This window comes from Mesoplodon mirus (assembly GCF_964341445.2).
Source record: "Mesoplodon mirus genome assembly, chromosome: 7".
NCBI lineage: Eukaryota > Metazoa > Chordata > Mammalia > Artiodactyla > Ziphiidae > Mesoplodon > Mesoplodon mirus.
The window spans coordinates 59,330,296-59,358,081 of NC_138983.1; the positions used below are offsets into that span (position 1 = coordinate 59,330,296).

Genomic DNA, 27,786 nt, shown 5'->3' on the forward strand with positions numbered 1-27,786 from the left:
CAAGATAACTGCTGATCTCTCAGCAAAAACTCTACAAGCCAGAAGGGAGTGGCAGGACATAATTAAAGTGATGAAGGAGAAAAACCTGCAACCAAGATTACTCTACCCAGCAAAGATCTCATTCAGATTTGATGGAGAAATTAAAACGTTTACAGACAAGCAAAAGCTGAGAGAGTTCAGCACTACCAAACCAGCTTTAAAACAAATGCTAAAGGAACTTCTCTAGGCAAGAAACACAACAGAAGAAAAAGACCTACAATAACGAACCCAAAACAATTAAGAAAATGGAAATAGGAACGTACATATCGATAATTACCTTAAATGTAAATGGACTAAATGCTCCCACCAAAAGACACAGATTGGCTGAATGGATACAAAAAGAAGACCCATATATATGCTGTCTGCAAGAGACCCACTTCAGACCTAGAGACACATACAGACTGAAAGTAAGGGGATGGAAAAAGATATTCCATGCAAATGAAAACCAAAAGAAAGCTGGAGTAGCAATTCTCATATCAGACAAAATAGACTTTAAAATAAAGACTATTAGAAGAGACAAACAAGGACACTACATAATGATCAAGGGATCGATCCAAGAAGAAGATACAACAATTGTAAATATTTATGCACCCAATATAGGAGCACCTCAATACATAAGGCAAATACTAACAGCCATAAAAGGAGAAATCGACAGTAACACAATCATAGTAGGGGACTTTAACACCCCACTTTCACCAATGGACAGATCATCCAAAATGAAAATAAATAAGGAAACACAAGCTTTAAATGATACATTAAACAAGATGGACTTAATTGATATTTATAGGACATTCCATCCAAAAACAACAGAATACCCATTTTTCTCAAGTGCTCATGGAGCATTCTCCAGGATAGATCATATCTTGGGTCACAAATCAAGCCTTGGTAAATTTAAGAAAATTGAAATTGTATCAAGTATCTTTTCTGACCACAATGCTATGAGACTAGATATCAATTACAGGAAAAGATCCGTAAAAAATACAAACACATGGAGGCTAAACAATACACTACTTAATAACAAAGTGATCACTGAAGAAATCAAAGAGGAAATTAAAAAGTACTTAGAAACAAATGACAATGGAGACACAACGACCCAAAACCTATGGGATGCAGCAAAAGCAGTTCTAAGAGGGAAGTTTATAGCAATACAATCCTACCTTAAGAAACAGGAAACATCTCGAATAAACAACCTAACCTTGCACCTAAAGCAATTAGAGAAAGAAGAACAAAAACACCCCAAAGTTAGCAGAAGGAAAGAAATCATAAAAATCAGATCAGAAATAAATGAAAAAGAAATGAAGGAAACGATAGCAAAGATCAATAAAACTAAAAGCTGGTTCTTTGAGAAGATAAACAAAATTGATAAACCATTAGCCAGACTCATCAAGAAAAAAAGGGAGAAGACTCAAATCAATAGAATTAGAAATGAAAAAGGAGAAGTAACAACTGACACTGCAGAAATACAAAAGATCATGAGAGATTACTACAAGCAACTCTATGCCAATAAAATGGACAACCTGGAAGAAATGGACAAATTCTTAGAAATGCACAACCTGCCAAGACTGAATCAGGAAGAAATAGAAAATATGAACAGACCAATCACAAGCACTGAAATTGAAACTGTGATAAAAAATCTTCCAACAAACAAAAGCCCAGGACCAGATGGCTTCACAGGCGAACTCTATCAAGCATTTAGAGAAGAGCTAACACCTATCCTTCTCAAACTCTTCCAAAATATAGCAGAGGTAAGAACACTCCCAAACTCATTCTACGAGGCCACCATCACCTTGATACCAAAACCAGACAAGGATGTCACAAAGAAAGAAAACTACAGGCCAATATCACTGATGAACATAGATGCAAAAATCCTCAACAAAATACTAGCAAACAGAATCCAACAGCACATTAAAAGGATCATACACCATGATCAAGTGGGGTTTATTCCAGGAATGCAAGGATTCTTCAATATACGCAAATCAATCAACGTGATACACCATGTTAACAAATTGAAGGATAAAAACCATATGATCATCTCAATAGATGCAAAGAAAGCTTTTGACAAAATTCATTACCCATTTATGATAAAAACCCTGCAGAAAGTAGGCATAGAGGGAACTTTCCTCAACATAATAAAGGCCATATATGACAAACCCACAGCCAGCATCGTCCTCAATGGTGAAAAACTGAAACCATTTCCAGTAAGATCAGGAACAAGACAAGGTTGCCCACTCTCACCACTCTTATTCAACATAGTTTTGGAAGTTTTAGCCACAGCAATCAGAGAAGAAAAGGAAATAAAAGGAATCCAAATCGGAAAAGAAGAAGTAAAGCTGTCACTGTTTGCAGATGACATGATACTACACACAGAGAATCCTAAAGATGCTACCAGAAAACTACTAGAGCTAATCAATGAATTTGGTAAAGTAGCAGGATACAAAATTAATGCACAGAAATCTCTGGCATTCCTATATACTAATGATGAAAAATCTGAAAGTGAAATCAAGAAAACACTCCCATTTACCACTGCAACAAAAAGAATAAAATATCTAGGAATAAACCTACCTAAGGAGACAAAAGACCTGTATGCAGAAAATTATAAGACACTGATGAAAGAAATTAAAGATGATACAAAGAGATGGAGAGATGTACCATGTTCTTGGATTGGAAGAATCAACATTGTGAAAATGACTCTACTACCCAAAGCAATCTACAGATTCAATGCAATCCCTATCAAACTACCACTGGCATTTTTCACAGAACTAGAACCAAAAATTTCACAATTTGTATGGAAACACAAAAGACCCCGAATAGCCAAAGCAATCTTGAGAACGAAAAATGGAGCTGGAGGAATCAGGCTCCCTGACTTCAGACTATACTACAAAGCTACAGTAATCAAGACAGTGTGGTACTGGCACACAAACAGAAATATAGATCAATGGAACAGGATAGAAAGCCCAGAGATAAACCCACGCACATATGGTCACCTTATCTTTGACAAAGGAGGAAGGAATGTACAGTGGAGAAAGGACAGTCTCTTCAATAAGTGGTGCTGGGAAAACTGGACAGGGACATGTAAAAGTATGAGATTAGATCACTCCCTAACACCATGCACAAAAATAAGCTCAAAATGGATTAAAGACCTAAATGTAAGGCCAGACACTATCAAACTCTTAGAGGAAAATATAGGCAGAACACTCTATGACATAAATCACAGCAAGATCCTTTTTGACCCACCTCCTAGAGTAATGGAAATAAAGACAAAAATAAACACATGGGACCTAATGAAACTTAAAAGCTTTTGCACAGCAAAGGAAACCATAAACAAGACCAAAAGACAACCCTCAGAATGGGAGAAAATATTTGCAAATGAAGCAACTGACAAAGGATTAATCTCCAAAATTTATAAGCAGCTCATGCAGCTCAATAACAAAAAAACAAACAACCCAATCCAAAAACGGGAAGAAGACCTAAGTAGACATTTCTCCACAGAAGATATACAGACTGCCAACAAACACATGAAAGGATGCTCAACATCTTTACTCATTAGAGAAATGCAAATCAAAACTACAGTGAGATATCATCTCACACCAGTCAGAATGGCCATCATCAAAAAATCTAGAAACAATAAATGCTGGAGAGGGTGTGGAAAAAAGGGAACAGTCTTGCACTGCTGGTGGGAATGTGAATTGGTACAGCCACTATGGAGAACGGTATGGAGGTTCCTTAAAAAACTACAAATAGAACTACCATATGACCCAGCAATCCCACTACTGGGCATATACCCTGAGAAAACCATAATTCAAAAAGAGTCATGTACCAAAATGTTCCTAGCAGCCCTATTTACAATAGCCCGGAGATGGAAACAACCTAAGTGTCCATCATCGGATGAATGGATAAGGAAGATGTGGCACATATATACAATGGAATATTACTCAGCCATAAAAAGAAATGAAATTGAGCTATTTGTAATGAGGTGGATAGACCTAGAGTCTGTCATACAGAGTGAAGTAAGTCAGAAAGAGAAAGACAAATACTGTATGCTAACACATATATATGGAATTTAAGAAAAAAAAATGTCATGAAGAACATAGGGGTAAGACAGGAATAAAGACACAGACCTACTAGATAATGGACTTGAGGATATGGGGAGGGGGAAGGGTAAGCTGTGACAAAGTGAAAGAGTGGCATGGACATATATACACTACCAAACGTGAGGTAGATAGCTAGTGGGAAGCAGCCGCATAGCACAGGGAGATCAGCTCGGTACTTTGTGACCGCCTGGAGGGGTGGGATAGGGAGGGTGGGAGGGAGATGCAAAAGGGAGGGGATATGGAAACATATGTATATGTATAACTGATTAAATTTGTTATAAAGCAAAAAAATAAAATAAAATAAAATTACAAAAAAAAACAAAAAAACAAAAAAAAGTAAAATAAAAACAGTGTGACTAAACTAAAAAAAAAAAAAAAGAAGAAGATGTGGCACATATATACAATGGAATATTATTCAGCCATAAAAAGAAACGAAATTGAGCTATTTGTAATGAGGTGGATGGACCTAGAGTCTGTCATACAGAGTGAAGTAAGTCAGAAAGAGAAAGACAAATACTGTATGCTGACACATATATATGGAATTTAAGAAAAAAAATGTCATGAAGAACCTAGGGGTAAAACAGGAATAAAGACACAGACCTACTTGAGGATATGGGGAGGGGGAAGGGTAAGCTGCGACAAAGCGAAAGAGCGGCATGGACATATATACATTACCAAACGTAAGGTAGATAGCTAGTGGGAAGCAGCCGCATAGCACAGGGAGATCAGCTCGGTGCTTTGTGACCACCTGGATGGGTGGGATAGGGAGGGCGGGTGGGAAACACAAAAGGGAGGGGATATGAGAACATATGTATATGTATAACTGATTAAATTTGTTAAATAAAAAAATAAAAAATAAAAAAATAATAAATGTAATATGTACTTAAAACAGAATATTATTCAGCCATAAAAGGAATGAAGTTGTGATACATGCTTCAACACGGAGGAAACTTGGAAACGTCATGCTAAGCGAAATAAGCCAGACACAAGAGAATATTGTATGATCCCATTCATATGAAATATATAGGATAGGCCAATTCATAGAGACACAAAACAGATTAGAGGTAACCAGGGCTTGAGAGGAGGGTAGAATGGGGAGCTGTGGATTAATGGGTACAGAGTTTCTGCTTGGGATAATGAAAACATTTTGAAAATAGGGGCGATGGTTGAACAACATCGTGAAAGTAATTAGTTTCATGGAATTGTACACTCAAAAATTGTTAAAATGGCAAATTTTATATAATATGCATATATATCATAATATATAAACTACATATAAACCAAACTAAAAAAAACACAATAAAAATAATTCAGTACATTCATTCTACTTCATTAAATTTATTGTGAAACTTAAAAAAGTTTTGAGATCAGAAACTATTTATAGGAGAAAACATTGAAAGATTTATCATTGTTTCTTATGTGCACACACACAGACACACACACACAAATACACATGAGCAGAGCAGTATAAAGTCTCTTAGATCTTAGAGATGATTTGTTGATTTTTGTTTTTCTAAATTGAAAAGGGTAATTCATTCAACAATTTCACTTGAGGGAGAGAATTAAGTATAGACTTTTTTTTTTCCAGTTCTATGTGTTTCTTCTCAGAGATCTATGACTGAGTATCTATGAAGATATGCCTTAAATCTATATAGTAATTTAAGTAAGCCATTATGAAAGAATTTCATTTTCCAATATATTATTTTTATTTGCTCAGAGAGTAACGCAGGTTTTAGTTCCCCATCGCATCCTCATTTGTATATTTGTATTAGATCCTCTGTCTCTAACCCATTGCATCATATCATAATTTATATATTATCTTATATCTGGCAGTATTTTTTAGACTGCTGATTTTTTTTTTTTTTTTTTTTTTTTTTTTTTTTTGCGGTACGCGGACCTCTCACTGCTGTGGCCTCTCCCGTTGCGGAGCACAGGCTCCGGACGCACAGGCTCAGCGGCCATGGCTCATGGGCCCAGCTGCTCCATGGCATGTGGGATCTTCCCGGACTGGGGCACGAACCCGTGTCCCCTGCATCGGCAGGTGGACTCTCAACCACTGTGCCACCTGGGAAGCCCTATACGGCGTTTTAAAAAATTCTTTACCAATAACCTTTGAGGGCAGGGGCTATGGTCCAGGCATCACCTCCACTTAAATCAACATTCCCTAGCAAAACATAGATGCCCAATATATGCTGGCTTGAAGACAGGACGAAGTTTATGTCCCTAACCATTCACAGAGGACCTCTGCCTGCCTCTCTGGAGGATCTGAGGAGTCTGATTGTGGCCACAGAGGCATGAATGGAGGCTGGAGAGGGGAGACCCAGAATCATCACCTGCTCTGGGAAACATACAAGTTGAAACACTGCTAGGAGATAGTTAGAGGGGGGCTTAGAATCAATCAACCACCCTGTGGAGAAGCATGTTGTGGGCCAGCTGATAACACAAGAGCTCCTAAGGGGCATGCGTTGCTTGTCCAGCTTTTGTGCTTGTGCTAAAGATTAGGTGCCTTAGAGGGCAGAGCAAGCCTTAGGTGGGCAGTGAAAGGTCAGTGGAATAAAGGGAAAGGAAAGTGAGTGAAAGGATTATAGAAGACAACGGAGAAAGGGCCAGAAAATTGAAGTGAGGATCAGAAAAGAGCCAAGGGAAGGTCTTTCTGTGGGTAGGATGTTAAAAGAAGATGGGAAATCAGGGTGTTCCTCTGGGTCCCAAAAGAATTCAGGAAAATAATTCTTCACCAATGACTAACCCCTATGCAGGCCCAAGCAGGAGTTCCTGTGCATGCAGGTTTGGGAGGGTTAAGGTGGGGCTGTTATCTGAACCCAGAGACACAGGCCCAAACTTTTAGCCCCTTCTAGGACTTGGAGTCTTATCTCTTAGCCACATACCTTATGGTCTCTAACCACTCCCCTCCCAAGCTTTGCAAATACAGCCTGCCCCCCTACAGTGAATGAACTAGAAGAAAGGCTCTAGGAAAGGGGCAGAAAACAGTCTCTAATGTCTCAATGTGGTTCAGATGGAAGAGAACTGAACACAGGCACGTGAATTTGCAAAGCCCTTTAACCACTGGGTTTTAGTCATTTCTTTGTTAACTAGAATAAAGCCATTTTTAACAGAGGTTTTTGAAGTTAAGAAGAAAAATGACGTTTCTGATGTGCTGACTTGTCACAACAGAGACACTCACACAATGTATGTATTCAAATGTATCTTCTTCCTTAAGCATTCCCCCTGTTTCTATTCTCATTATCTCATGCCTCACAACCAAATCTTGACCAAGATGAAGCATTTCCCGGTCCTTACTCAGCAGTTAGTAAGGACTCAGACATTCTTTAAAGTTTTACTTCTACCAAGGCAAAACTACCCCTCTTACAATTACACCTCACAAGTAACCCCAGCTTCACTTGGCTCTTTGCTTCTATGGAGCCGCCAGCTCACTCAGATTTGTTGCACCTTCAACCACTTAATTATGGCTCAGCATGGGTAGTCCAGTTATGATCTCTCTGGATTTCTAAAAACTCACTGTTTCATGCTTCTCTATACATAAACTAGTGCAGTACTTTTGGAATCAAATGGTCTGGTTTAGAAGGTCAGTTTCCACTTACTGGCTGTGTACTCTAGCAAATCACTTCATGTTTCTGTACTTTGGTCTGTTTGGTGTGTTGGATTGTTTTAATGATGAAATGCATTAATACATGTAATGTGCCTAATTGTTCCTGGCCCATAGTAAATATTATAGATGTTTTAGTTATTATTATTATTACTATTATTGTTATTATTAGACATTTTGTGAAAATGGGATTATTGGATATTCAGGATGAGTAGAGACCTGGTCTGACCTGCCTCAGAAAGCAAGGACTTTGTAAAACTTTGCTTACAAGCACAATGCTCGATAGTATGTAAGATATTCTAATGGAAAGACTTGTATTCTATTCTTACAAGGACCCTGTGAGAAAAACAGGACCTGGTGGAAGTTTTAGTCCTATTTATCACAAGATTTTTGAGGTTGCCAGAGACTGAGTGACTTAAGGTGTTATGCTTAGAAACAGGAAGAACCAAACTTACAGAGCTAGTGGTGGCTTTCCTCTGTAGGCCAAAGTGTTCTTGGGAGTAGAATGTTGAACGTGCACATTCTCATGAGGATTCAGGGGAACTCTTTTCTGAGGATGTTAGAAGCATCTACTCAGAAACTTTTGCCTTCCTTGTGGCCCTCATAAATCTAGTATAGACCTGTAAGAAGCCTACATCATGGGTCAGTCATGTGAACCAGATTAGACAGATGTTCTTTTACCAACATTTTTTAAGTGCCTTTGAAATAGAATCTGTGCTAGAGTGCTTGGGATATCAAAATATATATGGCTATATGACCAGGATCTAGGATTAGACATTTAGGGAGGATGGAGTTTTTAAAGGTAGGTATTCATTCATTCACAAATATAAGCTAAGCACGTGCTTATTATCTAGCACTGCATGAGGCCAACATGATAGAAGATGATACGTACGTGCATGCATGTGGGGTGGGAGGCACAAAATGATAATTAATAGTTAGTAGAAATCCATTAGCAGTGGTATTTTAGCAGCCACTGTGAGCCACATGCAGGACTATTAGGAGATTTACATTCATTATTCCTCAACAAAACTCTATGAAACATATTTTTTACATCTTATTTTTACTAATAAAAAAATAAAATATGATAATTTGAGAAAATCTTTTAAGATCATGTAACCAGTAAATAATTAAGTCTTTTAAAATTTCCATGAATACTTTAAATAGTTCCATGATAAAATATAACATAATAGATATACTTCATACATGTTAAATATAAAGTGGAAGACCCCTCACCATTACCTTCATACCTTCCTTAGAGAGAATCCCTATTTATAATCCCTCTGCCCTTTTTTTCAACACACTCACATGCACATGTATGAAAATACTAAAGCATACAGTCTTGTTTTTGGAGCCAGGAGCTGTGTGGGGCTCTTTCCGTCATCCTACACTAAGAGCATTGTTGGCTTGTGTGCATTCTTGGGTTAACGTAAATACAGACTAAGACTCCAAAGAAGCCAGTGTTTTTTTTAAGAGTAATGATCTTGTTGTCTTTGCTGTCAACAATGGAAAGAAAAGGGACTTATTTTTAGCATCTCCCCTCAGGGAAAAGAAGTGGGGAAAGAGACCTTGGTTTCCCACCTCCAACACTCCTTTTATGGGGTCTACAAGTTCTTCCCTCAAAGTACCCTCTGTATGGCCCCAGCTGAGTCAGCAGTTCCATAAACCACTCCTGCCATCTTGTGGCTTGTACAGCATCTACAGGCTGCTCCTGGAGAAAAACGGAGAAAATAAGAAGAAAATGCTACCACTTTCTCATTTGGTCACTCATTTCTTCATTCATCATTCAACATTCATTTATTCAATCATTTATTGAATGTTTCCCATGTTCCAGGTCCTATATCAGCTGCTAGGTGGAGGACAATGACCTTCCCCACCCCAGGAACCTACTTCCTTTGGACACCACCACAGAGCTGAACAGGGAGCTGTTGAGTTCAGTCTCCAATGAGGCTAGAGCAAAGATTCCAAACACACAATCAACAGTTGAGGGCTCTCCATAGGAGAGGACCAGAAAACAATCTGATAAATGAGCACTCTCTTCTCTACCCAGGACTTTTAGACCCAGATTCCCACCTACTGTCTGCCTTGGTGAGCTGGAATTTACGTCACATGAATACTCAGGTTTTTCGTGGCCCATATGAAAGGTAAATAAAAGCAACATTTCTTTCCCTGAATTTTTTCTCAGACCTACCTGGCCTTCCAAGGGCTGTAATTAGAGATTACAGTATACAACTTCAGCAGTCAGAAGCAGTCCCAGAGCCTTCTTAGTTGCAGGAAATGAAGAGGCAAGACTTTCGTCTGCCTTTCCTCTAGCCCCACCATAAACAACAGTTCATTTGATCTGGACAAGAACTCCCTCACTGATGGGGAGTGAAGAGGGGGTAGAAAGGAGATTTGAAGCCTTGTGCTCCACCTAGAGTTTAAAACATAAAACAATGGGAGAAAGTTGCCCCCAAAGCCCATTTCATCTCTAAGCCATGTGCTGGTAGCTAAAAGGTGAAGACAGGTTGGTCCAAGTATCCTAGGTTCCAGGCAGAACCTGTTTCTCCCTAAAAGGACCCCCAACACTGAGTCTCTGACTTTTAAACAAACACCATGGCCACTTTTACTATAGTGGTATCCTCTTTCAAAGATCCCTTTCTTTCCTTGACAAGAATATAGCATTAGATTTTTGCTTGTTTGTTTATACCCCCATCGGTGATAAAACTCTAACAGAGTGTATTTTGTGTGTATGCTCATACACGTGCACAAAAGTGTGCCCATGTGAAGGTGTATTAAAGGGTGAATATGGGGCTTCCCTGGTGGTGCAGTGGTTGAGAGTCTGCCTGCCGATGCAGGGCACACGGGTTCTTGCCTCGGTCCGGGAAGATCCCACATGCCGCGGAGCGGCTGGGCCCGTGAGCCGTGGCCGCTGAACCTGCGCGTCCGGAGCCTGTGCCCTGCAATGGGAGAGGCTACAACAGTGAGAGGCCCGCGTACAGTAAAAAAAAAAGAAAAGAAAAGGTGAATATGCATTTTGTGTTAGTGTATTACTCCATAGTGTGTCTACCTGTGTGAGCCCAGTGGCACATTTATTTGCTGGAAGGCATGGTTCACTCACTTGATTCATGAATTGTAACACTTTTGCCCCAGAAGCACATGGGTACTGAGAAGCATCTCTGAGTGCAAATGAGAATTTAGTCTGAGATGCTGAGAGCACCTCCTGTGTGCTGTGCACACCCTGCCTCAGCACCTTTGTACATAATGGTTCTTCTGCTGAAATACTTTTCCTTCCCCTCTCGAATCTGTACCTACTTCATACTTACCACTTTTCAGATTTTAGATTGGAGTACCTGCTCACAGAACCCTTCCCTCTCTCCCCAGACTAGACCAAGTCTCTGTTACGCTATTTCACAGTTCCCCATCTTTTATAGCACTTATCATAGTTTATATATAAACTATGATATATATATATATAAACTAATTATATATGATATATTATATATATCATATATATATAATTATATAATATATATGGTATATATATAATATATAGATAGATTATATACATGATATATATATATAAACTAATTATATATAGTGATTATATATAATTAGTACTGTTTGAACAGTTCCAGCTACCATCATACACTCATGAGAGCAGGACCATGCCTCTTTTACTCACACTGAATTCCTAATCCCTAGCAGAATGCTGAGCACAGGGTAGGCCCTCAGTTTCTGAGCTAGATATTGCAAGAAAGACAAAATCCAGAACAAGCTGGGTCCATGGCAGTGGAATCAACTATAAATCTGGCTACCAGGGACAGTAACTTTGTAAACTTGGTGAGATCAGGGAATCTTAGAACTCAGCCTGATTCTTGCTCTATTGCTATCCACTCAGAGATCAGAATCAAATCCCAAAGGTGAGAGCCACCTGTAGGATAATGTTCAGAGGCAATAAAAATAAGAAGCTGTGCCCAATTTTCAGTCTGGCTGATGGTAGAGAGCCCCAAAGAACACAGAGTGTATGGTGGCAGCTCCTACAGGACACCAAATCTGGGGGGACCTTTGGAAGGACACCAGGAAAGCTGCAGTCTTCATCTCACCCTCCTCTGTTTCCCGTGCCTCTGAATCTTCTAACTTGAAACCTTTTGGTTTCCCATCCAAGCCCTCCCATCCATGCAGAGACAGCTCTTACCACCACCTCTTCTCCTATACACCCCCCTTTTCTCATAGCCCACAAAAAATCAGACTCAGGCAGCAGATGACACGGGAGATTGGATGTAACTGCATCTCAAGATAGGCATTAGCAGAGCTCAGACTGGAGTCCCACGATGGTACAGTGGCAGGGATGGCTGGGTCACTCACAGCACCCCTACCCTGTTCTGGCTCTCATTCTTCCCAATGACTCTGGAACAACATTGTCTCCACAGTAAAGAGCATCATAGTAAATTTGGTTCATAGTGCAGCTGCATTCAAGAATGGGGGACTTAGGGTAGGGGATATGGGGGGAAAGGCGCAGAGGAAAAGATACGGTCTGAACAACTAGGGCTCCTACAACTGCCTCAGCTTCTTCACAGCAGCATCTATGTCACCTTCGGTGGCAATGAGGGCCTGTAGATTGGCTTCAGTATTCAGAAAGCCCATGGCCCACAATTGCTCTAGCTGCACCCAGAAGTGAGTCTCGGGCTGCAGCTGCTGGGGATTGGCGCCAGCTAGGGCTTGCAACATCTGGAGGAAGGGCATGGAATGGAGGCCCAGCTCCACAGAGCCTTGTGCTGAGGGAACTTCAGGAGCTGGGGCTAGGGGAGGATCCGCAGGCATGAGGGCACCCTCTCGAGGCTCTGTACTTCCTGCCATACTTCCCAGCCCTGCTGGGCAATGCATGAACAAGAGGAGGTGGTGAGGGGCTTCAGTAGCCAGGATCTGCAGACCCTGCTCAATCTGCAGCTAGGCCTGCATGGCACGAGGGTTTGCCATGGCTGCCTGAAGGTGCAGCAGCAGTGGCATCTTCCAGCACATCTCGTCCTGCAACTGTAGGGCCTGATTCATTCCGGCTGGCCTCAGAGATCTTGGATAAGCTGGTGGCGGCAGCCAGACATGCTCAGGGGTTCCAGGAGTGACTGCTGTGGGTGAAGGTGGGGAAGGAACAAATGGGTCCTTGTTGGCAGCACACTTCAGCCTGGAGACAAGATCAGGCATGTTGGTGCTGTGGGCAGTGGAGCCATTCCCTGCACCATCTTGGCTTCCAGCTTTTCTAGCACTGCTCTCTGTGGGATATCTCAGGAATGCGGGGCAGGAGGGCTTCCCCTTGATAGCTACTGACTCCCTGGGGAGAGGCTGGCCTGACTCAAGTTCCTGGGATGAGGGTGAAGTTGGGGGAACTTGGCTTCCTGGTGGTGGTGGTGGCTCTTGGCTTGGGCTGAGCGTAGATGCAATCCCCTGCAGATAGGTTCCCAGGGACAGGGGGCTCTCATGTAATTGCTGGAGATAGTTATAGAGCCTTATATTACCTAGAATATTGGAAACGCTATTTCTAAGTTCAGGTACATCCTGGTTCCCAGGCCTCCTGCCTCTCCTACCAGCTGAGCCTGCAAATGTGGAAGCCCAGGGGTTGGGGAGAGGGTCACAATTCTCTATCCTTGAAGGTTGGCTGCTGCTGGTGGTAGCATTAGCAGTAGTGGTGGTAGCAAAGGGATTGCCACCAAACTGCTCCTGCACTGCATTAAGCATTGGGTGCATGATATCTGTATACATGGTACGGAGCACATTGTAGCCACCAGGGATGCTCTCCAGGTTTCTGAGTGCCCGGTCCTGGCTACGCATCATCTCTTGCATCATGGCAGGGTTGCATAGAAACTCCATTGTCTGCCTCATGATTTCAGGGTTGTTGAGAATGTGCCCAATCTCAGGGTTGTGCTGGATCAGCTGCTGCACACAGGGGTTGTCAAGAACCAGCTGGTGCACCAGGCCTGTGTTGGACAGCAGACGCTGGATGAAGCGGTCATCAATGACCTGAGCCACAAACTCAGGCACAGACTCATGCTGCCACATCAGTGAGCTTGGCTGGTCGGGGAAACTACCAGAGGTCAGGCCTAGCCCACTGACACCTGTGAGGACACCTAAGCTAAAGGTGGGTAGCCTGTCTGCTGGGTAAATGGAGCTTGGCTGAGGGAGTGATCCAGGGCTTGGGGCTGGGATAGGGACTGAAGCAGCTGGGCATTCAGTGCCCACAGTACAGCGCTGCATCTTGATGACCAGGTGGACAGTGAAGCCATCTCGGACCCCACACTGTGCCAGTGAGTCAGGATCCTTGAGGATTTTGCCAGCAAAGATTAGGATCAGCTGATCAGGGTGGGCCTTAAAGTACTGGGATATCTCTTCCTTCAGCTGCTGGATGGTGCAAGTGTCTGTAACTGAGAAATCCTCCTTGTCCTTGGGCGTCTTCACTGTCACCTTGATGAGGTGAGGATCCTGGACCAGCACTCGGCTGCCCTGTGGCAGGGCCTCTCCACTTTTGGCCATGGTGGGCAGCAGGAGGCCCAGGTCTGTGGGAACACAGCTAGGGGGATGGGGATGGGAGACCGGGATCAGCCTTTTGGGCAGTGGTGAAAGTAGGGAAGGTGAGCAGGAAGAGGATCTGGGATCTCAGGGTGGGGGAACTGGAGGGTCCACATGGAAGGGGTTATGAGGTCCCTGGGATAGGATGCTTTGGGAAGATTTTGGGTTTGAGAGATGTCGGGGGTCATGGGAGGGAAACCTGAGGCCCTGGGAAAGAGGTCTATAGTTGATGAGTGAAGGGGCAAGGGCAGCATGAAGGGCCCAGTTTGAGGAAACATACCAACCAGCTGTGGCCCCGTCCTTCCTCTTACACAAGGCTCGAAACTGCCCTCATCTTGCTGAACAGCCACCACTGAAGCCTTCTAAGCCAGAACTCACTCCATCAGGTCTCCTCTGTGACCTCAGCACTGACATCACTGCCTCATACAATGGATTTTTGAGACTTCTCCAAGGTGCTCTGAATCCCTGGGTGCTTCATCTCCCCCCACACTTCAACTCTTCTATTTCCTTTGTCTCAATTGCCTTCTTCATAGTGAGGGGCCTGGGCTGACACTTCCTTCTCAAGCCAAGAGTTCTGTTTTCACACAGCTGATATGTGGTATTGGAGACTCAGACTGGGATTGGACAATTAAGAAAAGTTCCTTAATCCCTTTTGTGCCCATGAAAACCCAAATTAGGCTACTTGTCAGTTGAGCCTCTTCCTGGCATCATATGTTCCTGTTTCCTCTCTGATTCAACATTAGCCATGAATTCTTTATTTATATTTCAACATATTGACTTTCTAATGGGTAGGATCTAGAGTATGAAAGAGAGGTTCAGGATGAAATAAACTTTTTATTTTTTTTCCCATTATTATTATCCCCCAGAAAAATTCAAAGAATGGATTGGTTATTTGTTGAGGTAAAAAAGACCAGGAAATAAGGTTGTTAAATGGAAAATTGAGCTCAGTTTTACATATATTTAAGATGTCTATTTCACATCCAAATGAAAGTGTAGGAAGGTAGTTCAACATTGTGAGTCTAGAGTTCATCAGCATCAACAGAGTATTTAGAATTGTGCAATTAGTGAGCATAGTAAAAGGACAGAGGTAAGAAAAAACAGTCATGGATAGTACAATATTTAGAAGTCTGGAAGATTAGATGAATTCAGCAAAGGAACTTGAGAAGAAATAAAACATTAAGTCAGAAAAAGAAGTTAGAGAGAGAAAGAAGCCAAATGAAGAAGGAGAAGAGTTTCAAAAAAAAGGAGAGAGTAACCAACTGTGTCAAATGATCTTGGTAGGTCAGTAAGATGAGGACGGAGAATTGATCACTGGATTTGAACAAGAGAGACAGGTTAGATTGGGGGTCATGATGAGGCCAATTTGGAAGAGTGGTGAGGACAGAAAACCTGATTGGTGTGGGTTTAAAAGTAAATACATAGGAAAGAAAGTGAATCCAATAAGAGTACTGTAAATGAGAAAAGACAGATGGCTGCATAGAAATAGGGAAATAAAGGCTTTGTTGTTGTTGTTGTTGTTTCTTAAGATGAGATGATTGCAACATGCTTTTTTTTAAATTAATTAATTAATTAATTTTTGGCTGCATTGGGTCTTCATTACTGCACGGGGGTTTTCTTCAGTTGCTGCGAGTTCAGGCTACTCTTCATTGTGGTGTGCAGGCTTCTCATTGTGGTGGATTCTTTTGTTGTGGAACATGGGCTCTAGGAGAGTGGGCTTCAGTAGTTGTGGTGTGCGGGCTTCAGTCGTTGTGGCTCCCAAGCTGTAGAGCACAAGCTCAGTAGTTGTGGTGCACAGGTTTATTTGCTCCGCGGCATGTGGGATCTTCCCAGACCAGGGCTCGAACCCGTGTCTCCTGCATTGGCAGGCGGATTCTCAGTCACTGCACCACTAGGGAAGCCTCACAACATGCTTTTATTCTGATGGGAACAATCCAATGAGGAAGAACACAGTGATGCAGGAGAAAGAGAAAACAATTGCAAGAGTAAATTGTTGAGAAGACAGAGGGATTGGAATCAAATGCCCAAGTGAAGATCTTGATTTAGGAGTATGGACCATTTATTCATTATAACAAGATGCAGGGCTGAGTATATGGGTACAGATGCAAGTTAGTTTGTTGATTTAGTGTCGGACATAGGTGAAAGTCACTTCTGATCGCTTTTATCTTCTTGTTGGAATAAGCAAAATATCATCTGAGACTGAGAATAGATAAAAGGGGTGTTGAAGGCTTGAGAAGAGGATAAAAGGTATGAAATGATCATCTCAAAAATATAAGATAGTGAATTGGTTAGGGCACTGGATCTCCAAGTGTGGTTCCTAAATTGATATCATCAGCATCACCTGGAAATTGTTAGGTATGCAGAATTTGGGGCCCTACCCTAGACCTACAGAATCAGAAACCCTTGGAACGAAGCTCAGAAATCTGTGTTTTAACACAATCTCCAGGTGATTCTGATGCAGATTCTGTGAAAAGAAAAACACCAAAACATTAGAATAAGAAAATGTAGTAGGAATACAAACAGACCAATTAAGGCTTTGGTAATAAATTTAAATAAGACTAGTCAGGATAGTTGAATATCTGTGCCTACACAGAGATTAGGCAGAGTCGGATATAACCAATATTACCATGGTGAGTTTGCTAAGTGGATATTATATCAGAATAATTATGATAGATTGAGTAGTGTTGAAGCTAGAAAACTATGGTTAGGAAGTAAAAGAAGGTTCAAGAAGGACACCTACCCCACTTCTAAGTTCACAGGGAATGAAAGAAGCAGCCATCACTGCTGGAGAAGCAGTATCCTCAGTGGACAGCCAGATTTCAATCACAGCAAAAAGGTGAGGGAACATTTAGAGAGAAGGTTGTAGATATGAGTTTCACTGTCACCAAATTGAGTTCTAAATGGTAGCGTGGAAAGGTTTGGAGAACTGACGAGCGGAAATTGAGTCAGATGAGGGATTTTCCAAGCATATTGGGAGAATCGGGAAGATGATCTGGAGAACTTTGGCATTTTATGTAAACTGAGGGTATAAGGCTTAATTGGATTAATAGAGACATCTTAATGGGGAGGTGAAAAATCTGTTTTTAGCTATAGTTTTCTTTCTTGAGCTGTATCTTTTTGGTAGGTTGTGATGGTGGAATGAGGGTCTTTGGCAGTAGATTTACTAGAAGCACTGAGGGCTTAGTGGGGCCTCCTTTACTCTTGCTGATGGTCATGTCAGGGCTGGAGGATGGGTGACCTGTGAGGACCACACAAATCTGTGAGCTCCCTTTGCAGTCCAGAATCTGAATACTGCTCACTTCCTCCACTGCTCCCGCCCTAATCCCAGACACTGCCGTCTCCCAACTGCTCTAACTAGTTTTCCTGCTTCCAACTTTTTCTTCAACCACAGTCTATTCCCCACTCAGCAGCCAGACTGATATATTGAATCACTCCATTCCTTTGCTCAAAATCCAGCAGTGATTTTCTATTGCATTCATAGGAAAATCCAAAGTTATCACCAGATCTACAAAGCTCTTCATGATTTCTAATAATTCTCTTTTTTCCCCCATTTTTGGGTTCACTCCACTCCAGCTACCTTGTTCCTTGTTATTCTTCAAACACAACAAGAATACTCTTATCTCACAACTTTTCCTCTCATGAAGCCTTCTCTGCCTTGAACATACCTCCCAGGGAATTGCACATGAATCTTTGGCTGCATGAGCCATGTGTGCACAAGTGTCTGAGGTTATATGTGCATGTTCTTGGGTATGTGAGCATGGTATGATATCTGTGCATGTGGTTCTGTGTGTGCAAATATGATTCTCTATATTAATATATGCATGTGGTGTGTGTGTGTGTGCACGCACATACAGTAGTTGAGGCAGGGATATTACACATAGACAGTTGCCTTTTTTGTAAAAAATAAAATAAAGCCAAACCTCAGATAGGGGCAAGTTCGTGTAGCCATTTTATTGACAGATCTTTCAGCCATGGTCAATGGTCTATTATTCAGTAGAGAAAGCATTGTTTGGTTTCTCCTATTCCAGGACTTCTCCTGGCTGGAAGCATCAGAAAAGATGGAAAAGGCAGATGAGGTGGTCAAATGGGTCAGCAGGAAGGTAACAAAGCAAATAGGTAGGCACAGTGGTTAGAACCCCTGGGATCTCCTGAGCTTATGGATGGCAGCACTGGGTGTCTCCCTCGGTGACAATGAGGGCCTGCAAATTGGCATGGTGGTTCCCAAACCCCATGGCCTGAAGAGATTCCACTTGCTTGCTGAAACGAATCTCAGGGGCTTGTAGAAGGTGGGAAGGGTCTCTAGCTAGGGACTGTAGCCTCTGCAGGACTGTTCCAGATTTGTGGCAGGACTCAGGACCTTTGGGCTCAGCCATATCTGGCACATCCCAGGTCCAGGGCACTGTGTCAGGATAGATGCAGCTGGGTGCAGGAAGCCAACCCAGGCCCCACAGGTAGGGTGCAATCCAGGGTAGAAGAACAGGAGCCTCAGTGGCCAATAACTGCAGACCCCACTCAATCTGCAATATTGCTTGTGTTGCTTTAGTGTCGGCTAGGGCTATAAGTATATTGGAAAACTATGTCTGCTGCAGAAATGCGGGCAGCTGCTGCCTCCACTGTTCAATCAGCTGGGGCAGACTCATGAACAACATAATCTGGGCTGCCAGGGAAGGGTTGTTCAAAAGCAACTGCATCATGCTTCCTGTAATCTGGGAGCTGGTATGCTCATCTGACTGCTGGAGCTCACCCTCTAATTTCTGGTGAGAGCTATCTAGAGAGATGGTGGCATCTTCGCCTTCTGCCCAGGGCTGCTGGTTGAGCCCTATGCTAGGTAAGGCTGGTACCCCAGCTGGCTGCTCAACGGCACATGTATGACTCTGACCATTAGTGGAGTTAGAGGCAGTATTGGCCCTGGAAGTATGGTTCACCTTGTTGGGGGTAGCATTGTCTGAGTTGGTTGAGGATAGACCACGAGAACTAGCATAAATGACCCGGGCTGTAGAGGACTGTACAAGATGTCTGCTCCTTTCCTGGGGTGGTGGTGGAGATGGGGGTGAGGACTGGACTTGTCTGGCACTTGTCCTCCCAGGAGAGCTGTGAAAAGGTTGCCCCCAAATGGATCTTGTGAGCAGTTGAGCATGTGGTCACTGAAATCAGCAGAGCTCTAACCCAGGGTATTGTCCCATCCAGGGATTGTCTCTAAGCCCACATGTGACTGTGGGTTCGGTGGATGCTCAAGATTCTCTGCAGGTTGCTGGATCTGCATTATGTCTTGAATCACAGCAAGATTCCTTGCCAGCTCCAGAGTCTGCCATAGGATCTCAGAATTTTCAAGGATGTGTGAGACCTTCGAGTTCTGCTGCATCAATTGTTGCATGTCTGGGTGTTCTGAGATGAACTGTCTCATGAAGCCCATGTTGGACAGAAGCTGCTGGATGCTAGGATTTTCCAGTATCAGTGCTATGTGATCTGAACTACCCACTTCCAGGTACTGGGTATGCCCCTTGGGCACATCCACTGACAGCGATGACTCCACTGGGGTGTGACTCATACCAGCATGTTGCTATACTCCACTGCTGTTTCCTTTGGTGTTTTTGCCCTGATGGCAGGGCTCATTGGTTGACAGCTTCCAGGAGGAATGGGCTAGGGAACTGGAGCTGTTTTTGGGCTTGATGACCATGTAGATGGTGTGGCCATCCAGGATGCCCCTCTGGCTCAGTGTGTCATGGTCTTTAAGAAGGCGGCCCATGAAGACGAGCACTAGCTGGTCCATTTGGCATTTAAAGTGAGCCGATAGCTTCTCCTTGAACTGCCTCACCGAGGTATCACTGGCTATCATAAAGTCTTCCTGCTTGCCTGGTGTCTTCGTTATCACCCGAGTGACACTTGAAGAGATGTTCTTGTCTGCAAGCAGCCCTGAGGGATGCCCACACTGGGCCATCCTGGGTGTTCGAGCGATGACATGTGGCATGGACTTTAGTCGGTGGGTAGATGGGGGGCAGGTGGAAGCAGGGGCAGAGGGTTGAGGGCAGAAAAATATTTCCTCTGGCCTCTGTCTCAGGTGTCACATTCTCAGGCCACAGGCTGGTTTCCTTGTTGCCCCAAAAGGGATGAGTGACCAGACTTGGGCCAGGTATTTTGCGATGTTATACCCCAACCCCAATTCTCCAGATATGGCCCAACTGAGGCCTGTCGTGGTTACTGATTCATACTTGATATAAGGTAGACTAAGAAGAGATGACTCGTCCCCAGGCTGCACCTCCCCCTGCCCCACCCACCGAAAGCATAACCTCTTCAGAAAAGGGATATTGTGATGTCAACCCAAGCCTCTCAGTCTCTGCCTGAACTAGTTGGGGAAGGAGACATATTTGGGGAGTCCAGGTCTCCATAATAAAAGAAAATAAGACAATTTTCCAGGAAATAGGGGACAAAGTTCTCAGAACACAACTATTAAAATAAAAACAGATTGCTTAAATAGGGGGTGTATTTCTCTGTGGTGTTGTATGTGAGTCCCTTGTAAGGATGTCAGGCTTCCTGTATGAAAAGCTGGGGCTATTGAAGTCATAGATAAAACCGCATACCTGCAGGTAAGAAAGCAATTTCTCCCATAGAAAGGAGCTTATTAGTTTTTTTTAGTGATCTGGAAAAAGTGAAGCCTTAGAAAGGAAAATGGAATAAGAACAAAGTTTCTTGAGCAGAAGAGGAAGCCATGTTTTTCTCTGGGTCAAGACTTAATTGAGAGTGTTCCCATGTGGTGGGAAAAGATTTCCTCTATCCTAGAAGCAGGAGCAGGGCTAGCCAGGGAGGCTCCTGCTAGAGGTGTAACAAACTAAAGTGAATGAATCATTCCTTGCAAAGTATTTTTTATTCACTTGTCACTTGGTCTTTTCTACATGGTGTTATAGCAGAACTTTTAGAATGATTTCTTTCAATGTCCTAGCCCAGTCTTCAGTGCCTACCTTTGTGTCAAAGCATTGAGGGGGAGAGATGTCTGTAAATCAAGAGGTGAGCGTAGAGGTAGTTAGCAGGAAATTCCTAACAGGGGCAGGTTTAGGCATCTAAAAAGCCAACGTTTCTTATTTAACTTTTATTTCGTTAGTAGATGAATTTTCTGTTAGTGGGTATATTAAAATATTTTCATGTCTATTGATATTTGGGTATAGACGGAAATATTGTATATGTAAGGGTGAGAATGCATGTCTGATTGGATGTATATTAGTAAATATATGTATATGTGAAAGTGTAAGCATGAGACAGTGTGTGTGAAGTAATCTGGTATCCTCTGTGTGACTGTGAAGATTTTAGAGTCTGAAACCTTGAACATTCCATCTACCTGCATGGACAGGAGGTACATCATACAGATAAATAAGTCACAAGCAGAGAGTCTGGGTCATCTGTTCTCAGTATGTTGAAAATGAGCAAAGAAACTACAGACAGTTGGCCAGGAGACTTTCTGCTATCATATCAAAGGATTCTTTATCTAAAAGCCTGGACCTTTAGCCCAATCCATGTCAGAGCTTCCTCATACTCAGCTTTCCATTGCTTAATTCCTAGAGCAGGACTCAAATCTAAGCCCCTCTCTCAATTGTGCTCAAAGTGAGATTGATCAGGACAGTGAAACATTGATTTTCACACGAAGACACTGCCCGTTTTCTCCCCAGGTACAGCATAAGGGGTCAGAAATACGAAAGGAAACTTCCACATCCCACTTTAATGATCAGCTCCCCTGGATCTTCAGCACTGGAACCAGAGGATCTTAACCTGAGACATGCAATTCTAAACCTAGCTCACAGACTTCTACAACTGTAAGAGCTCCAGTCACAGTTTTCAAAACACAGAATGAGATTTGTTTTAAAAACTGTGAATCCAGCTCCTACAATTCTAGGTTCCTGGTAAAGAGGGGGTAATGTTGCCCAGTTAGTGTTTTATTTCCCAATCAAACTCCAGTCAAATCCACCCAGACCACGGTTAAAGAGAGCTTTAACATGCTGATTGAGATATTTATTGTAAAGAACTAATCAGATATAATCAATGTCTCCCAATCATTAGAGATGATGGCCATTTTAGGGAGTGGTCCACCTGGAGGGTGAGGAGAAGGACACTATTCTATCAATGCTCTGCCCTGAGGTCTCAGGGCCTGGAGGATTTGTTCGTTTTGACAAGTTTGAGTGGCGCCCAAGCCCCAGAGGGCATTTTGGCTGGTGGTCTTGGTAGCCTGTGCTTCAGTGCCAGGAAGCTGAGGTCATAAATAATTAGGCAGCCATCACTGTAGACATAGAGCTTGTGATCAGAAGGGCAGTAATTGATGCCTTGCAGCATTTCCAGCATCTTATCCAGCAGGATGCTGAGAGGGCGCTCCTGCCCAGTGGGGGTATCAAAAGCATAGAAGATCTCCTCTCGGCAGATGCCCAGTGGGTGTAAGGCATACAGCACCCCGCAGGCCATGAAGGCCCCTGACAGGGCTGGCTTGTACTGGCTGGTGCACCAGCTTTTCTCCACCTCTAGAGTGCTGGTGTTGAGAAGACTCACAACCCGGTTACCCTTGCTCTCTTCAGTGACACAGAGCACCCACAGTCCTTCTCATCACCATCAAAATCTAAGCCCTTCCAGGGCACACCAGCATAGGAGAAGCGGTTGTTGTAGGTGGCACCAGGCAGTGGGCGTCATAGCACCAGTGTGTTGGAGGATAGGTCCACCTTGGCCATGTCAGCTGTGCCATAGTAGTTAAAGTACGTGAAGTTCTTGTACACAGTATTGCCACTGCCATCACCATAGCCCATTTTCCTCTCCTCGTAGTTCTTCAGCAGTACCAGATCATCATAGAACTTGTATAGCTGATAGTAATCAAAGTACCTAGGCCAAGTCCCACACCAGAATCATCAGGGTAAAAAAAAAAAAGAAGGCTATAAAAAATGAGCAGGCTGGGCTTCCCTGGTGGCGAAGTGGTTGAGAGTCCGCCTGCCGATGCAGGGGACACGGGCTCGTGCCCCGGTCCAGGAAAATCCCACATGCCGCGGAGCGGCTGGGCCCGTGAGCCATGGCCGCTGAGCCTGCGCGTCCGGAGCCTGTGCTCCGCAACCGGAGAGGCCACAACAGTGAGAGGCCCGCGTACCGCAAAAAAAAAAAAAAAAAAAAAAAAAATGAGCAGGCTAGTTTTCTAACTAATAGCGGGGGTTTGGGGAGTCAAACAGAATTGATTTGAAATCTCTCTTCTTTTACTTACAATAGACTATGACAACACATAACTGTAAAAAAAAACTGTAACAGTAATAAGAACATCAACTGCAATGATGCCTAATGGGCACTGTGCATGCGTTATCTCCTTTAATTATTAGTAAGAACAGTGTAAGGAAGGTTTATCCCCACAGATTAAGAGACCAGGTCTCAGAAAGGTTAGGTAATTTGCTCAAGGTTATAACTAAAATCTGTGGAAAGAAAAACAAAAAGCTCTATCTCATTGATTGTCAGGACTGACTTAGATAATGAAAATAAAACTATTAGATATATATACACTACCAAACGTAAAATAGATAGCTAGTGGGAAGCAGCCACATAGCACAGGGAGATCAGCTCAGTGCTTTGTGACCACCTAGAGGGGTGGGATAGGGTGGGTGGGAGGGAGGGAGATGCAAGAGGGAAGGGATATGGGAACAGATATATATGTATAACTGATTCACTTTGTTATAAAGCAGAAACTAACACACCATTGTGAAGCAATTATACTCCAATAAAGTTGTAAAAAAAAAAAGTGGAAGTTCTGGACTTCCCTGGTGGCTCAGTGTTTAAGAAGCTGCCTGCCAATGCAGGGGACATGGGTTCGATCCCTGGTCTGGGAAGATCCCACATGCCATGGAACAACTAAGCCCATGCAGCACAACTACTGAGCCTGCCCTCTAGAGTCTGTGTGCCACAACTACTGAGCCTTTGTGCCACACCTACTGAAGCCCACACGCCTAGAGCCCATGGCCTGCAACAAGAGAAGCCACCACAATGAGAAGCATGTGCAATGCAACGAAGAGTAACCCCCGCTCGCCGCAACTAGAGAAAGCCCCTGTGCAGCAACAGAGACCCAATGCAGCCAAATAAATAAATAAATAAATTTTATTAAAAAATTAAAAAAATAAAAAGTGGAAGTTCTGAAAAAAGAGGCTGCCAGAGAGACAAATTTTAAGCAGAGTGCCTGAGGTTGCTCCCTGGTTTGAGGGTGTGGCAACATCAATGGGTACCTGAATTGGAGGAAAACAGAAGTCACATAAATGAATGATGGAGAGATAATGTAAACAGAGTCTGCTTGGGAAGCTGATAATTTAGAAAAAGAACTGAAATCAGAGAAGAAAAGTTTATGCAGGTGCTGATGGGACTGACAAAGGTGGGAGCATGTAGTGGAGGATAACATGTTGAACGATGCTGTAGAAAGAATGAGCACAATGAATGACTACAGACAAGAAAAGAATGTGAGGACAGAATATCTATGATTATAAATCCATGATTTTTATGATATTTTTATGTGTCCTTCACAGTGTGAACTCACATGGCTGAATGGGTGGGAACTTACCTATTCTGTCATTTTTTTAACATTCACTACATGTCAACTCTATCCCAGACACCAGTGAATAAGACACAGCCTGACCTTTAGGGAGCTCATATTATATTGGGGCTGAAAATATTTCAGTGTGATAAATCCTAGAGAGAGAAATAGATAACTGCAGGGGAATATAGGAGTACAGAGGAAGTACATAACCCAGCCTTGGGAAATGAGGAAAGTCTTCCTGGCTAGATTAAAGGGGAGATTGGGGATAGAGGAAGTGGAATTTATAAAAGAGCCAGTTCAGAGACACGCATCTGACCCAGTATCAGTGGAGAAAGCATAGTATGTGTGTATGAATCTATTAGGCAATGGGAAATTATTATCTGTGATCAAGTAAGTAGTGTGCTCAAAATTACCTTTTGGAAACACAATTTATATATGGAGGCTGGTTTAGAGACTGGAAGGACTACAGGCTAGAAGACAAGTTGGGAGGTCTTTGGATAAGTAGATCTGGAGCCTGAAAAGCATTATAAATGGCAACTATAGATTTGGAATGTCTCAGCACAAGCATGCTAAATGAAACCAAAGCAGGTGACAAGGTGGGCCGGGTAGAGTGAAGAGTGAGGGGAGCATAGAGACCACAATAGAAAATACCAACAGTAAACCTTCCTTCAGGGACAGATGAACCCTTTATGAGGCCTAAAAAGGAAGGTCAGGGACAAGAGAAGAACGAGTGGATGGTAAAGAAATCAAAGCCAAAAGAAGTATCTAATGAAAGATGTGATTTTGAAGGAAGAAGTGAGACAGGCTAGGTGAATAGGATATTTGTATTGTAGTTGTTAATTTTTTTGTTTGTTTTTTATTTTATTTATCTTTTTTATTTTTGGCTGCATTCGGTCTTCACTGCTGTGCGCGGGCTTTTCTCTAGTTGTGGCGAGCGGAGGCTACTCTTCGTTGTGGTGTGCAGGCTTCTCACTGCAGTGAGTTGCAGGGCATGGGCTCTAGGTGTGTGGGCTCAGTAGTTGTGGCACACGGGCTCAGTAGTTGTGGTGCATGGGCTTGGTTCCTCCACGACACATGGGATCTTCCTGGACCAGGGTTTGAACCCATGTCCCCTGAACTGGCAGACAGATTCTTAACCACTGCACCACCAGGGAAGCCCCTTGATTGCTTTTTTTTTTTTTTTTTTTTTTTTTTGCGTTACGCGGGCCTCTCACTGTTGTGGCCTCTCCCGTTGTGGAGCACAGGCTCTGGACGCGCAGGCTCAGCGGCCATGGCTCACGGGCCCAGCCGCTCCGCGGCATGTGGGATCCTCCTGGACCGGGGCACAAACCCGTGTCCCCTGCATTGGCAGGCAGACTCCCAACCATTGCGGCACCAGGGAAGCCCCCCTTGATTGCTTTTAAGATTAAAAATATTTGAATTTTCATAAGTAAAGGTTCAGGAAATTAGGAGTAACTGCTGGTAAATAAGAGGGGGGATAATTGATGGAACAAAGTCCCTGATGAGGTAGGAAAGAAAGTAAATTCGGAGAATAAGTGGTAAAATTATTCTTGAAAATATACATACATACATATGTATACACATGTACATGTTTTAAAACATATGCCTGCATGCAAGTATCTATATATGTACATTTGTGGGGTTTTTGTGTTTTTTTGGTGTGTGTGTGTCTGTATGTCCAGGTTGTTTTAAAAATAATTTAAGTTCACAAACATAAAATGACAACTGTGTGAGGTAAAGGACGTGTTAATTAACCTGATTGTGGTAATTATTTCACAATGTATACATATATTATCATGCTGTGCACTTAAATATATAGTGTTTATTTGTCAATTATACCTCAATAAAGCTGGAAAAATTAAACGTTAAAACTACATATTTATTTTGAGAAAATTGATATTTTAACAATCAATCAGGACTTCTGATCTGTGTACATGGTGTACTTATCCATTTATTTACATTAAAAAAAATCTCTTCTGGCAATATTTTGTAATTCTTTGTGTAGAGGCTTTGACAATTTGAGTTACATATAAAAAGAAAATGTTCAATTTAATTTTATAGTTGTTTGCCGCTAGTATAAAAAATATAATTGATTTATATTGTCTTTGTACTCTCTAAATAAATAAACAAATAAACAAATACATAAACTACTTAAGGGGGCTTTCTCATGCCTAGGTAAAGTAAAATATATTACAGCCCTAAGGTAGGAAACATCAAAATGCAGGAGAGACATCAACACTACTTCCTCTGAGATTGGAGGAAAAGAGAGGAGGATGCTTTCAGAGATAAGATCAATTTACAGGAGTGGAATAAAAAGATGAGGAGTTGGTTCCTGACAGTCTCGAAATCTCAGGTAAATAGGAGGGAACATAGGAAGAAACAAGAACCTGGGCAGTGGTAAAAGTTGTATGGTCGTTGTGAGAATAATTTAATAGGACTGAGGAGGGGTAAAGTAGCCTAACATGTAATAAAGTCTATTGGTATGATTATGTCATTTTCTTCACATCCTGACTACGTGAGCTGAGGAAAGCACTGGTTAGATTTAGCTGAAGCCTGAGCATTTTCACGGAGAATGCAGTAGAAACTAATTGGGACTGAGAAGTTATCAGTCCTGTGAGATAGACATCTAGACCAGATAGGGAAGAAAGTAAAGACGTTCTTACATCAGTGGTTCACAAACTTTCACATGAATCAGAATCATCTGGTGATCTCGCTTAAATAGAAATTGTTGCTCTGACCTCAGAGTTTCTGTTTCATTAGGCGTGTGGTAGCGTCCAAGAACTTGCAAGTTCCCTGGTGATGCTGTTGATCCTGGTCTGGGGACCGCACTTTGAAAAACATTGTTCCACACCTTCCTTCACGTTCTGGGTGATAGCACCACACTTCAGAGCTACATAGGTGACTCAGGAAGCACCACACAATTTAATAAGGCTTCCACAGACAAAATTTAATTTAACATACCATATAGAGAAACAATTATGTTATTTTCA

The 27,786-nt window shown here is 42.6% G+C and overlaps 2 protein-coding genes and 1 pseudogene across 3 annotated transcripts; all 3 read right to left on the minus strand.

The window, feature by feature from the left end:
* Positions 1-12,264: 12,264 nt before the first annotated feature.
* Positions 12,265-14,250, minus strand: UBQLN3 (ubiquilin 3; the record flags this gene model as incomplete). The annotated part of the gene is given in 2 exon segments (XM_082628884.1): positions 12,265-12,660; positions 12,664-14,250. Coding segments are annotated over 2 exon segments (1,968 nt in total). The 5' UTR covers positions 14,236-14,250.
* Positions 14,251-18,397: 4,147 nt separating this feature from the next.
* Positions 18,398-20,236, minus strand: UBQLNL (ubiquilin like; the record flags this gene model as incomplete). Its single annotated transcript, XM_082628877.1, is given in 6 exon segments — positions 18,398-18,439; positions 18,441-18,842; positions 18,846-19,339; positions 19,342-19,429; positions 19,433-19,828; positions 19,832-20,236. Coding segments are annotated over 6 exon segments (1,827 nt in total).
* A 2,159-nt stretch (positions 20,237-22,395) lies between these two features.
* On the minus strand, positions 22,396-27,497 carry LOC309808795 (olfactomedin-4-like; annotated as a pseudogene). Its single transcript has 2 exons — positions 27,460-27,497; positions 22,396-23,118 (listed from the first exon to the last, which is right to left on the minus strand). The product of its transcript is annotated as an olfactomedin-4-like (transcript).
* Between the last annotated feature and the right edge of the window lie 289 nt (positions 27,498-27,786).